Consider the following 13887-nt stretch of genomic DNA (forward strand, 5'->3'; position numbering starts at 1 on the left):
ATGTGCCACGCACATAACGTAGGTTGTTTTCAGCACGCCAAACGCCCTTTCTTAACGTCAATCTCGACTGAAATATGTGGTGCTTGTCTGTTTGGTAATTACCCCATTTTGTTTCTATGAAATGCGCCTAATAGGTTGAACTTCCCTAACCCTTTAACAATACTTATGCGTTACCAAAGACTCCGCCATGCGACTGAAAAAGAGAAATCATATGGCTCCGCCTCCGAGTTAGGAGGTATTCATTGTCTGAGACGTAATTCGACAGAGGCTACCCGGGTACCTCTCCACAGCATGGACACATAGCCCGCCAATATTCTGGTCCGCTCAGCTCTGCTTTCAGGAGTCGCATTATTGTCGAAAATGGATTCTCTCTCGCTATCGTTAGAGCAGTCTCTCCATGAAGATTGGACAAGTCCAATCTGACCCTTTGATGAGCAAGCAGTATTTCAACGATCCAAGAGCGGTCCTGGCTCACTGCTATCATCAGGACATTGAATCCACCGTCATCTTGAGTGTTGAAGTCGTAGTCAGTGTTGTGGACGATCTTTTGGATTGCCCATTCACACTTTCCAGCTGATGGTGCCCAGGCCATGGAGTGGGAGTTCCGCAGATTATGCATCAGCATTGTCTGTCCCTGGTCATCTTTCCAATCCAGTAGGTAACGCAGGACCTCTAAGTTGTTGCGTCGAATAGCCTCGTATAAGGCCGTACTGCCGTAGACATTCGTCGCAGTCACGTCGACACCTGAACTCAGCAGAGTTTGAACTCTTAGTGAATCGTTGGCAACTACAGCTTTGTGTAGCGGTAAAATTTCACCAGATGGCAAACTGGCCGAGGGATCCGGCCCATTAGAAGGCCAGAACTCATTAGTGTAGGCAACCCCACTTTGAAAGGCGTACTCCAGTGGGGTCATCCCATCGTTGTCAGCCGGACTGTCCCATTCTGCCCCGGAATCAACCAAGACCCGTATCAAAGTTTCATAGCCGTGTTGTGCGGCATATGATAGTGTACTTCGGCCGCTATCATCAACCGTGTTCAATGGTTCGCCAGTCTGGTACGCGGCTGCTTCCCGAAGCAGCAACGTTATTAGATCTGAAGCCTGAGCCCCACCCTTTCTGGTCATCAAATGGACTGCCGTCGTATCGACGAGCATGTCATCGTAGCCGTTACATAGCTCACACAGCTTCCATGGGTCTGCTCTACCTGTGATGAGAGCTTGCATTACTTGGCGGTCTGCGAGATCAGTGGCCAAATAGAATGCTGTATAGTGTTGTTCCTCTACAAGCTCGGATATATCGGAATACACGGCGTTGACGTTCGCACCTTTGCCGATAATGGCTTCAACCCAGTCCGATCGGCCTAGACCAGCTGCAAGTAATAGAGGAGACCGGTATTGATCTTCTTCCTTGTCGCTACTTGCGGGTTTCCACGATCTGATGGCAGCTTCGATGACCTTTTCATTACGCCCAATCAATGCAAGTGAGAGAACACCTTCTCGAGAAAGGATTCCAGGCTCGATATGGTCCATCCGCTCTACGACACTGCTAGTGCCCGCCAACGCAAATAGGCAAGCAGGGTAAGATAAATCTTCCGCAGTCCACGCAAGCAGGAATGCCTGATGTATCATTTTGGCATCGGACCAGAAATCATAACTTTGGCGAAAAAGCAGGGATGTTCTAGAAATGTCGAAAGCCCATTGAAACTGGTCCCCCGGGGAAATTTGCAGCCGGTTTCGCTTTGAAATGTATCCTGAGTTTGGATGGAGCTGGTTGGGGAATTGGGCTAATTGACGCCAGTTGAAAAGGTCCAAAAGATCGGCCTGGTGAATTCCATGCATTTCTGCATGCATAACGTGGACGATCCAAAAATGATAGGCATAGTCCGCAAGCGAGAAATTGGGTTCGGTATTTAGTGACTCTTCATCAAATGTGCTCCCATTTTCGCTTATCGTTTCTTCGATGTCCGTGTCGAACGCATCGGAAATCTCTTGGAGAAGAAGATATCTGATACACGAGCGGGAGAGCTGCCAGTGTCCATTCCCTGTAGGATCTCTATGCACAGACAGTGCAAGGTCATTGAGACCTCCATTCAGAAGATAATCTCTCACAGATTCATGGATGATTTCGACCCCGGTCTTCGTTGATTTACCGTCCCCTTCTTTACCAACATGTCTTTCTTTCACAGTCAGAAGACCTCTGGAGAGACTACAGATCCGTAATGGCATATCCTCCAGTTGATAATAGGATTTATTGTGCGAGAGTTCCGAGAGCGATGTGTTGGTCATTGCGGCATCGATTGCCAAAGCTATTCGAAGCTCTTCAAGTGACAACTCTCGGAATGAGAACAAGACCCATTGGAAGAGCTTCATTGTCTGCACTCGGTCTGTTTGGGAGTTCTCGTCGACAACGAGCAGAGATTTGTACAGATCCCGGAGTGAGGACGGAACTTGCTTTACTTTGGAAATGATTGTGTGAGGCGAAAGGCCCTGCCTTCGCATGGTTGAAATTTGTTTGAGTACCAAAGAGACCCATTGAAAGACTCCCTTTGCCCTCTCTTCGATCACGCTCTTGATTACATCCCTGTCGGGGAATTTGATGCTGAGTAGAGCGCTGTGCTCGTCGATCATGGATCGAATATCCGCTCCGTTCTCCTTTTCTAGGACAATGCAAAGGCGACCGGCGTCGATTTCGAGGATGGGGTAGTGGCGGCACGAAAAGCAAATCTTGAGGCGGCCAGCCGAAGCGCTCTGAAGGAGTTGCTTAAAACCGTCAATCAAAGCTACTGCATTTTCCTCTCCCATCTCGTCCAGCGCATCAACGAAGATAACTATAGATCGTTCGCGACTCGCTTCCGAGAGCGTAGATGCTAGGTGTACCCGCAGCTCCTCTTCATGCCAAGTCCATTTCTGGTCAAAGCTTCCTTGTGTGCGAATACGCTCTGCGTGTATCCGGGCTAGTTTGTCCAGATGGACAGGAAAAAATGGCAGTATGTGGTTCAAAATTGAGCGGTACAGGCCAATTGGGGATCTCTGGAGTTCCATTCCTCGGGCGTGCGCGAAGAAAGCTGCAATCACCTCGGTATTCCGTCTGTGATCTCGGTGCTGCCGCAACGCGTATTTCATCAGTGTCGACTTTCCGGCTCCGGGTAGTCCGAGAATCCAAAGGAGTCCGGAGTCTTGCGCCATCCATGTCCGGTAGCTTTCATGCTCGCGTAGCCAAGCACATGTGTTCTTATGTGCTGTGATCTGCTGATCCTGTTCACGCCAGTCTTGTTCACGAAAGGACAGCGATTGGAGACAGTCTATCAAAAGTTTCAACAGATAGCATCTACATTCAAATTCCACTACTGACCTTGCTCATCCTTTGACAGGTATCCAATTGACAAACTCGGGTTCTCATCACTTGCTCCACAATGAAGAATGTCGCGAAGACAGTCAAGAGTCCGCAGATACTCCTCATCGTTTGCCCCACTGAACTTTACAAGTTCACTGTGTGTACGGTTGACTGCGAACACCTTGTGTTCTGCTTCATTTTGGAGCCGCCCTTGTGTTGCGGATTGAGGCGTGACAAGCTGTGTAGAAGGACCGGTCATCGCCACTCTTTTGTTTCCCTGGTAGAAGTTCGGGGTTATTAATGTTATGCTTGTATCATATAGGAAAGGCAGTTCCATACCTGCCTCACCGCTGTTGGTGACTCCCGTGTCTCGTAGAAGTGAAACATAAATACGTTCCTAGTCTCCTTCATCTTGTTGTGGAACCTGACAGAGAGGTCACGAAGCGTATCCGAATTCGTCTTATCCAAATGGTATATGAGGGTACGTTCTTCGGTATGCGAGAAAATGGGTCCGAAGGATGTGATGTCCAAACCATGGCTGGGCACACCGAAGGATAGAATGGCTCTCAATGACTTGAAAGTTGCTTGATCTCTCTCGTCTGTACTCTCGGCCATTTTGACAAGACTCTGCTCCGGAGTTAGTTATTCAAAATTTCTAACAGACTACCAGGAAAGCAAGTACCGCTTGAGCAACAAGGCCGCCCAGGCTATGTGCAATGATCACAAAAGGCCTCATAGACCCCCGCTTGCCACGCAACATGCGTAGCCTGTCTCGGAACGTGCCTGCTAAGTCAGATAGGTTCTGGAATGAGACATTTCTTGGGTTGGTATCATAGCCGTATGTAAATATCCGGGCTGTTGGTACGTCGTAAGGCAGGTCGTCTCGGAGCCACATTCGAGTGCCGCCTTTCTCCTTGAAAGACCCGAAAGCGTGCCCGTTTAATCCACTTAGAGCCACAATGTCGACTGTGCATTCATCGTCTCTAGAAGAATGAAGGGGTGTGAAGCCCTCGAAGTGCGTGTCCAATACGATGCGGCCTCTTCTCTCCGAGGCAACAGGTGCAAGGTCGATGTGGTGTTGAGTTTTGCCATTAAGTAGGGCCGGGATCTCCGAAAATGCGACAGTGGCAACCGCCTCACTAGTGCGCATGGGGTTGATGGCAAGCGACTCGATATGAACCACCGAGATGTCTGCCAGAGCGAGCTTATCGCATAGGATCCGCTGAATTTCCTCTCTTGAGTACCTCCCCGGTATACCTTGCACCCTGAAGCATATGTAGCTTTCCATTATTCCTCAGAAGGCCCAAGTATGTTGATTTTGTTGCTATAGAGGCCTGTGATCAATCGTCGATGAACGGGCTCATGGGGATCGGCGCGGAGGGGCGTGCATCGGATCGCGTGGGCGGCGGCTGGACAACCCCGGGTTCTGAATTCTTGCTTCTGGGCTCTCAAGTGGAGGATCGCAGGTAAGTGAAAGAGGTTTGATAGTCTTCTGTTGAATAATTATGCCGCGAGCGATGGACGGTAGGCCTTAGGGAGGACGATAAAGGAGAGCGCGAGGCTGATGAGCTGGATCGTACAATCCTGAATCCTTGTCGCAAGTTCAGCTGCCTTCGCTGACAAATCATACAGTCTTCGTCAATTGGCCAAAACATATTGGGGGCTATGTACTACCATAATCACAGCATGTGCGCAATGATTGGCTGTGTTTCGATGAGAATCACATTTTATCGAAACTAATCTACTCTGTCTCATCTTTTATCTCCCACTCTAAACTCTAATTAAAATCATGCCACTCGGCGCATCGTCTGTGTATATACATACCTACTTTGTTGTATGTACATCCAATGCCGCAGATTGCACCATTACAGTCATAGTCGATCTCGGATGGCTCTACGACAGGGCTATGCATTCAGAAAGCTCTGGAGCGCAACCTACCCTCAGTGGGCACCGGATAATCAAATACATGAGGAGTGAGATAGTAAACCAGGTGTGATCAGTGCAAAACCACTTCCACCAGTGTTTTTGGAGAGCTCAAGCCCACATACTCCTCAAATTCCAGCTCTTCATCCATTGCCTTTCCGGGATTGAAGTTGAGAATCATTTGGCTTATTGCAACTTTCAATTCAATCAATGCCAAACTGAGCTTTGTTAGCTCTAGTGGAACCCCCCTTGTTCGATAATCACTTACTTCTGACCAATGCAGGATCTCGTGCCAAGGGAAAAGACAACGAGGTTTCGATTCATGGCAGCCGTATCCTCGACAAGCCATCTCTCGGGCTTGAACTTTTCGGGTTCGGGAAAAACGGTTGGATCGGCACAATAGAACAGCTGCGCACTGGAGACAATGGTCTTTGGTTATTGTCAGCAGATAAACATACCGATGCATAAGATGTGGGATTCATACTCCTTCAGGTATATGCACACCATTGAAGTCCCAGCCACCGGGAGGCGTGACTCGCGGGTTTCGTCCTCGAATCGGATTGCCAACGCGCAAGGCCTCCTTCACCACGGCCTCCAGGAGGGGCACCTTCTCAAGCTCCACTACGTCGGGCTGAGAGGAAGCATCACCGACCTTCTCCAACAGCTGCCTCTTCAGTTCGTACCAGAGCTGCGGTTGCTTCACAAGGTAGTAAATGGCAGTTGTGAGGCTTGCTGCCGTTGTTCCGGTTCCAGCAACCAGCATCAAACTTCCGTTGTTGACCATCCTGGTGCGGTCCAATGGTACGCCGTTCCTGGCAGCCCTCTCCATCATGCTGTCAAACATGATCATCCCGTTCGTCTCTCCTTGGCGCTTCTGCGCAACCAGCCTCTCGAAACCCTCTGAAGCGCCCTGCCAAGATATTTCATCAGCGAAGCACATAATCCTTCAACATATCTCACGTACCGCATTAACCCGCGCAATCCCCGACCCCGCCAGCCTCTGCACCCACATCGCCACCCTCCGCACAGCCGGCCAATGCTGAAACACCGTCACAATCTTCGGCAGCACATCAAAGCCCGCCAACAACTCATGCTCAAACCCCTCCGCCTCGAACGCCTCCGCGCCCGACCCATAACTAAAACACGCCGCCGTCTCCAACGTCAAACACTGCGTCGCCAACCACAACGGCACGGGCCTGCCCCTCCCCACACACTCCTCCCTCACCCTCTCCACCCACCTCTGCACATTCGGATACAACACGCTCCGCTGCAACCCCAGCACATTCTGCCGCGAGAACGCATGCGCCATCAACCGCTTCTCCGCCGCGTGCGCGTGCTTCCCCGTCTCGGAAAAGACGCTGCCGTGCGGGTTGTCGAAGGCGGCGTAGAAGTAGGGCGCTTTGGTGAACCGCGTGTTCTGGCAGTACAGCGCGCGCGTGTAGGCGTCGAGGGAGCGGATGGAGAGTTCGTTGGGTGCGATGCGGATGAGTGGGCCGCAGGCGTCGTGCCAGCGCTGGATGGTGATGTGGGCGTGGCCGCTGAGGTCGGCGCGGAAGAGCCAGAGGCGAGAGATGGCTGCGAGACGGGGGCCGGGGATGCCAGCGAGGGGGTGGATGAAGGCGTTGTAGATGGCCTTGCAGAGGGCGAGGAGGAGGAGGGTGGCGAGGGCGGCGAGGATGGTGGTGGGGGCCATGGTGTGGAGTGCGGTGGAGGTGGAACTGAAGGGGCTGTATTGATGTGGAGGAGATGTTGTTGCCAGACAATATCAAGGCCATTAGCCAGGACTGGAACCAGTGTGGGGTTGTACTGTTTCGAGTGCGGCATTTATGTAGTAAGGTTGCTGCTCGTGTTATAGGGAGTAGTGGACCATAGTGTTTTGGGTTAAGAATCGGGACGCAGCTATGCGTGCTTATCCCAGCGATTCCGGTGGTTGCCGACTCCCACCTCCGCTGTAAGCAGTAACCCACGTTGAGGTGATGTTTCGATGTGCCCCGCACGTCGGTATTTCAAGTGGCTAAGCTTGCCGGGCCCCACTAAATACAGTGATCTCCAACGGAATTGGGAGGATAGTCTTTCAGAAATCGGGATGTGGGGGTGCCGTATCACTAAACATGTCGGACGAAAGCGGCAGCTGTTGTGTATAAATCACCATGGAATGTGAAGCTCAAGCTAGAACGGACTATCGGTTCTGGGAAAATCACACCTTCGCACTTGAACAATGTCCAAACGGACTTCTCCAGAACTCCCAATCATCTGGCGTAGCAGTGCTCCGGAAGCCGAGTACGAAGCTGCGCGTTGCCGTGTCTTCAATGCAATACACCCCGACCGATATCCAGACGCAATTGTCAAACCAACAACTGTTGAACACATTCAAGAAGCCGTGAAGCTGGCAAAGAAACTGGGTCGTCGTGTAGCGATCAGATCTGGCGGGCACAGCTGGGCGTGCTGGAGCATCCGAAACGACTCGATTCTCATTGATCTTATCGACTTCAGATTCCTGGCTTATGATGAGAACACCAAAGCCGTTCAGGCATCTCCAAGCACAACGGGATGGATGCTAACAGAATTCCTGACTCCAAAGGGCCGATTCTTCCCTGGTGGACATTGTGGAGATGTGGCTTTGGGCGGATTTCTTCTCCAGGGCGGCATGGGCCTCAATTCAAGAGTAAGCAGGGCAAACGACTCCATGCACACCGTTTCCTGACGAATTAAAAACAGAGCTATGGATGGGCGTGCGAATACATCACCGCTATTGATGTTATAACTGCAGATGGGGAACTGAAGCACTGCGATAGGTTTGAGAATGCAGATCTGTACTGGGCTGCTCGCGGGGCAGGTCCAGGTAAGTTGTGTAAGCGCTAGACACCCAGCACATGATTTAACATCTTCTTCAGGCTTCCCGGCAATTGTGACAAAGTTCTACATGGAGACACGTCCGTTTCTTGGAGTGATGAAAAAAAGCACCTACACTTATCCCATGGACCAGTATGACGCGGTCATGGCGTGGCTTCTGAAGGTAGGTCGAGCTTCCCTTCCTGGAACAGTCCCCTCTGATGATGCTTTAGATTATTCCCGTACTCAGTGAGGATGTGGAGCCAATTTTGGTCTCCAGCTATCATCCTGTCCTGCAAACACCCACCTTAATGGTCCAATCAACCGTCCAAGCAACCTCGGATGCAGACGCTCTTGCCAAGTTGAAGCCTCTGATTGATAGCCGTCCACCTGCAGCTCTGAGCGCTGTTGACTGCGAGGATTCCTCTTTCGCCAAAGAGTACTCTTTGCAGGACAACTTCTTCCGCCGCGGCTGCCGAGTCCTCGCAGATGACGTGTATCTCGACCAGAATGCAGACATGATCAGTGTCTGCAGAAGAGCCTTCACGCAGCTGACAAGCAAATGGTCCAGCGCCTATTGGGAGCCCATGAATCCGGTGAGCAGACGTCCACTGCCGGATATGGCATTGAGTCTCCACACCGACCATTACATTGCTGTCTATGCCGTCTACGAGGATGCTTCCGAAGACTCGTTCCATCGCGCATGGGTGGATGATTACATTCAGGAGCTTGAGAAACACTCTGTGGGTGCATACCTTGGCGATGCTGACTTTCAAGCCCGGGAAACGAAGTTCTGGTCTGATGAGGCGGGGAAGAGGTTGATGAATATTCGGAAAAAGTGGGATCCCACCGGGAGGATCTGCGGTTATCTCACAAAGAACGACAAATCGGGCGTTGATGGGTTGCCAAATGTGCTAAACAACGGAAGTGTTACATCTGTAGGGCGGCTAAAGATTTAGAGCGTTATCTGTTGAAAAGGTGCTGCTTGTATGCAATTAGGAGTTTCACCCTTTCATGTTAAAATACAAGATAGTGTCAGTTTACGATGAAGAACATCTCTCTCTTATCCTACCTGCGAACAGCACACTTATAGTGGTGACCACACGGATAGATGCCAGAGAACGAATGGAAGGCTCGGTAGATAAGAGCTAACCGCAGTAACCACTAAGTAATGCATTGTTACACTACACTCTAATTTAGAATCGATATAGGATATAATAATACGGCGTAAAATTTTTAAAAAGAGAGATCAGGCTTCTACCTACATAGTAATCAATTACTGGGGATTTGGAATTTCTCAACCATGATCTTTCTACAAATCTCTACCCAATTCATCTTTACGCGGCTTTGAAAACCAAAATCCACCCAGGGTGAGTCCCACTGGCATAACCATGATTCCGCTTAGCTTTCTTCCAGGATCTAGCGGCGACAAGATTCTAGCGCACGGCATACAAACCAAACTCCATAGGACCCTCCGACAAACGCTTGTACTTGACCTTCAAAGACGTGATATCCTTTTCACTTTCCGCCTCGTACAGCAGCTTCTGCATTTCCAGAGCTCTGGAACCGACAACAATCTGCGGTACATCAGCCGTATGGAAAGCGGGAACATCCTCGTTGCGGTGGATCCAGACGGTGAGCCCAGCCTGGAGGAAGAAAACAACCAAGACGGGCACCGCGAGGTAAAGCAAGATGTAAGCCCCCGACGATTTGAGTCCAGACGCCTCTTGTATGCTATCGACTAACGTGTAGTTGCCTCTGCCCTTGTCGTTGATAGCGATGCTCATGGCCACCGCGCCCGATCCGACCGTGATGAAGTTCTCGATCTCGGCGAGCGTCCAGTTGTCCCCTAGATTCCCTGCGTTGTTCGGCAGCGCCAGGTTGTACGCCTTCGGCAGCTGGGGAGAAGCGTTCGCAAAGCGCTCGGGCGATTCGAACATGGGCTGCGCGCCCCGGGTGCTGACGCCGAACGACGTGACGGAGACGCCCAGCCAGGCAGCTACCTCGCCGAGAGGAGAAGCGTTGCTGTCGGTGTCGTCCGGGCCTTTTATCGTGTCGAGGCTTGAGATTGTGGCTGGCTGAGCCCCGTCGCTGTTGTTGCCGATGTGCTGGTTGTCGATGAGCGTGACGTCAACAGCACATGCAACGGCGGAGATGCTGTCGATATGCTGGTCTGCAGTCTGCATTGGCTTTGTTGTTTTTGTGTTGACACCCTTCTCGATGTTGCCGTCTAGAGCCGCGAAGACGAGAGTGGAGATGGTCCGGGTGCTGTCGATGTACTTGATGTTGTCCACCCACACCGCTGTGCGTCGTTCTGGTCGGAGCTGAACCGACCCGGAGTTCTGGTTTGTTTGAACAGAGAAAATGCGATTGTCCATGTCTGTGTCGTTCGATATCTTGACAGGGAAGCCATCGCAGGTGACATTTCGCTGGACCTTAACCGCACTAATGACGAAGTCGGTCAGGCCCAAGGCATCAAACTTTTGGCGGTCAAAGATGTAATCTCGATATTGTTCAAGGGGCTCGTCGGAGCTTCCAAAAGACCACGAGCTGTACAAACTCGCCGCCGTTGATATGCCGGGGGGAACGGCTCTGGGTGGGTTTGATTGCATGAAGCTTAAGTCCATGCCACCGCCGCCGACAGAGTGGTTGCTCTGGTAATGGGCGGGAACTTTGGTTCTGGTGTAGACTTGGCCGACGACAATGGAGTTGGCCTGGTGTGTTCCGATAATGATGGCTACGCACAGGATTGTTGACAAAGCTTCCATGCTTCGAATGGATGTAAGAGCTCGGAAAAGTGACGGTATCGACCCACGACTGGCCGATATGTGGGTGGCGACCTCATCTAATGTAAGCCACTGTCTGTGCAGGATTGGCCAAAGCGTAGTTTCCCCAAGCTGGAAGGCAGCGTAGCTCATGGTAGCAATTCCTATTCCAGAAAGTGCTGCTATGATACCTTGGACCAGGCCATAATGCTGGACTATCCACTCCACCGTGGGATCGACGCTACAGTTAACGGCCCAGCGTGGACAGTCAAGTACCTCTCGACTGAGCCAAAGAGTGAAGCTAAAGCAAGCGAAGGTGCACAGTAGGCCCCCGACCAATGCGAGAATTACAGAGGGGTTTCTGGAAAGGAATATTGAGAGTGGTGTAGCCATGTTTCGCTTGGGCGGTGGTTTCGACCGAGTATTGGAAGGATTTTGTGATAAAATTGGACTGCTCAGTTCGAATGTGTCGGGCATATTTTTGTATGATATACTGGATGACACTGTTAGGCAAATTCCTGAAACATGGAAGGGAGGACAAACAGATAATGTTACACAGCCCATAGCGGGCTGGAATATGAAGACTGGAGTGCTTGGAAAGTAGGCTTTAGCTATAAAGAAAGAACCTACAATGATCCTATAAGTTATATTAGTTGTGCCAGGTGGCGGTGTCTGGTAAGATTACGTATCACTCTGGGGTCCGTACAGAAAGTATTGGGCTGCCAGGGAAAGTCTTGCCCTATGTCGCAGAGCACAGCCATGCAGTGCTTACGTTATCTTACATTGGGGGCGACTTTAATCTCATGCTGACTGGCTTGCCATAGATAGGAATAGCGGTTAACGTGTGGCACTGGGTTATGAGACAGCTACTTGTGATTCGTGGATCTTCATCGGTAGTCAGCAGAAAGGAGCCGCTGATTGGTCTGTATCATAACCCAAGTGCGTCTCAAAACTCAGTTCTACACGTTAATCTGCAGTGCTGCTTCCAAAACCTGTATTAGCGTCTTGGCATGTAGCAGTACTTAGGATGGGAAGCAGGGATATTCCATATACAACCTTCGCCTCCACGCAGATCATAGAAGAAGGATTTGAAACCATGAAGAAATCTATTTTTGGTCGATAATGACATCTACAAGGATGTGTCTATTTCTATAAACTTGCTGTGCCGGACTTCTTCTTTGCACTCCTCAGATGTGACCACCACCGCCTCTTGGGCACAAATCTCAACATCGAAAGCTTCTCCATCCGCATTCCCTCTCTTGAAAACAGCAGGCGTGATAACGCCCTCCACTGTCCTCGAACCCTGCGGTCCTTCAGCATCCTTCGCCATCATGTACGAGCTGTCGAAAGGAAGCACATATGCCGCATCCGTCTGCGGAACGCCGGGGAACCTGACAGTCCAACATGCGCGCTGGCGCTGAAGTACGGCCGAAATGTTAACCGCGTCTTGGAAGATGGAGAGGAGTTCTTCGACGGCCATGAGCATATCTTCTGGTCTGCTCCACGGCTTGATGACTGTCAGCACCCGTGCGCAGGCCTTTTGCATCCACGTGGACTCGATGTTGCCCATGTCGTCTGATTCGGAGGTGGGGGAGAGATTGAATGTGAGTGCTCTCCAATCGTTGACCTTTGCCATTGGAATATCTGTAATTCGGAGTTAATACTTCCATTGCGTGAAGTGCAGGCGATGAGCAATACTTACCCATTGAGCGCATCATATTCTCTAGCTCAAGGATCTTCTCCTGATAGGCCTCGTTGGCTGGCATGCTGTCCTCACTCTTAGGAACCGATGGAACCCCATCACGAGATGCAGGAAAGACAGTGTTGCAAATGATGTACGCCGTCCATCCGCGCACGAACAAGCGACGGCGTTTCCCGTCACGAAGTTGCGCGTGCAGTGATTCGAGGTCGGTCGTCCCAGGAAATACGGCGCGATACTGATCCAAGTCTTCGTCTTGTATCGCGGCTTGGCTCGCAGTTTCGTGGCCCGAAAACAAGGCAGACCAATCCTTGATCCGCTTCAAGAGGAGGAATGTCTTGCCCAAAATATGTTCATCGGGTAGCTGATCGGAAAAGAAGATTGGTTGCTTGCTCATGTATGTCTGGAGGTTTTTCGCTGCGTGGTTCATCTGCTGGTTCTTGTAGGTGAGGTGGGCAATCTCTTCTTCCAAATGATCCACCTTCTCGCGGAAGATTTCCTTAAGTTCCTCAAGCTGTGCTTGCAGGATCGAATTGTCCGAGGAGGTAGCATTGAGCTTGCTGATGACGTACTCGCACTGCTCTCGGTAAAACGACTTTTTGTCTTTCTCTGAGAAGATTCTCGGAGCCGTTTGCCGAATGTACCTCGGTGTACCTTGCTGTGGTTCGACTGTAAAGTGTGGTTTTGCCGCAACATCAGGGTGGGCGTGATGGGTAACTCGTTTCATATGCTCGCGTACATGAAGGCCGGTTCTGCTGTTGCTTGCAGCTGGATGCCGATAAGGGCCAATCGTGTTGCAAGCTGGGTTGCACGGTGGATCGCTGTCCGTGCCCATGAGTGAAATCCGTCGCTCATTGCCGTTCACTAAGCATCCCTGTTAACATGATCTACATCTCAATGCGGATCCAAAGTTTCCTTACCGAGAATGATTGGCTGCTGCCATAGACCTGGAGGTGGTGCTGGTTGTCGTTCGTTTAGCATCTCTGCTGCGAGATTTCAATTCCCAGCAAAAGTGGCTGCTCGTTGAAGCTGCTTGAGCTACACAGTACAATAACGGTTGGCCCCTCATTCGCTTTATGCGATGTTAAACTCCGCAGGGTTGACCCCGCATCAGTACTAGCCTTCACATGCTTAGGGCTGCAGGACGCTACTCGTGGCCAGCCGTATCTAGGGTCCATAGTGGCAAGCCTTTCCCTGGTAATCTTTCGCGCTAGTCCGAGCCATGGTTATCAAAGGGCAAATGTGGCTATGCGTATTGGTGGCTTACAGCGGTCGCATACCTTTGCCCATTTTGGTGATCGAATGATCCCAATTGCGTGCTGCTTTAACGTCATGA

The 13887-nt window shown here is 50.9% G+C and overlaps 4 protein-coding genes across 4 annotated transcripts; 1 reads left to right on the forward strand and 3 right to left on the reverse strand.

The window, feature by feature from the left end:
- Window positions 1-5328: 5328 nt before the first annotated feature.
- On the reverse strand, window positions 5329-6948 carry LTHEOB_611 (Benzoate 4-monooxygenase cytochrome p450; the record flags this gene model as incomplete). Its single annotated transcript, XM_035515330.1, has 4 exons — window positions 5329-5473; window positions 5524-5684; window positions 5740-6165; window positions 6220-6948. The coding sequence occupies 4 exons, from the start codon at window positions 6946-6948 to the stop codon at window positions 5329-5331; spliced, it is 1461 nt and encodes a 486-aa protein (XP_035369370.1).
- Window positions 6949-7473: 525 nt separating this feature from the next.
- On the forward strand, window positions 7474-9046 carry LTHEOB_612 (FAD binding domain protein; the record flags this gene model as incomplete). The annotated part of the gene is made up of 5 exons (XM_035515341.1): window positions 7474-7920; window positions 7974-8097; window positions 8150-8271; window positions 8321-8830; window positions 8879-9046. 5 exons carry the CDS (start codon window positions 7474-7476, stop codon window positions 9044-9046), a joined length of 1371 nt encoding a protein of 456 aa, XP_035369371.1.
- A 477-nt stretch (window positions 9047-9523) lies between these two features.
- On the reverse strand, window positions 9524-10855 carry LTHEOB_613 (uncharacterized protein; the record flags this gene model as incomplete). The annotated part of the gene is made up of 1 exon (XM_035515352.1): window positions 9524-10855. The coding sequence occupies one exon, from the start codon at window positions 10853-10855 to the stop codon at window positions 9524-9526; it is 1332 nt and encodes a 443-aa protein (XP_035369372.1).
- Window positions 10856-11981: 1126 nt separating this feature from the next.
- LTHEOB_614 (uncharacterized protein) lies at window positions 11982-13247 on the reverse strand (the record flags this gene model as incomplete). The annotated part of the gene is made up of 3 exons (XM_035515363.1): window positions 11982-12496; window positions 12555-13146; window positions 13206-13247. The coding sequence occupies 3 exons, from the start codon at window positions 13245-13247 to the stop codon at window positions 11982-11984; spliced, it is 1149 nt and encodes a 382-aa protein (XP_035369373.1).
- Window positions 13248-13887: the final 640 nt, after the last annotated feature.

This window comes from Lasiodiplodia theobromae (assembly GCF_012971845.1).
Source record: "Lasiodiplodia theobromae strain AM2As chromosome Unknown scaffold_2, whole genome shotgun sequence".
NCBI lineage: Eukaryota > Fungi > Ascomycota > Dothideomycetes > Botryosphaeriales > Botryosphaeriaceae > Lasiodiplodia > Lasiodiplodia theobromae.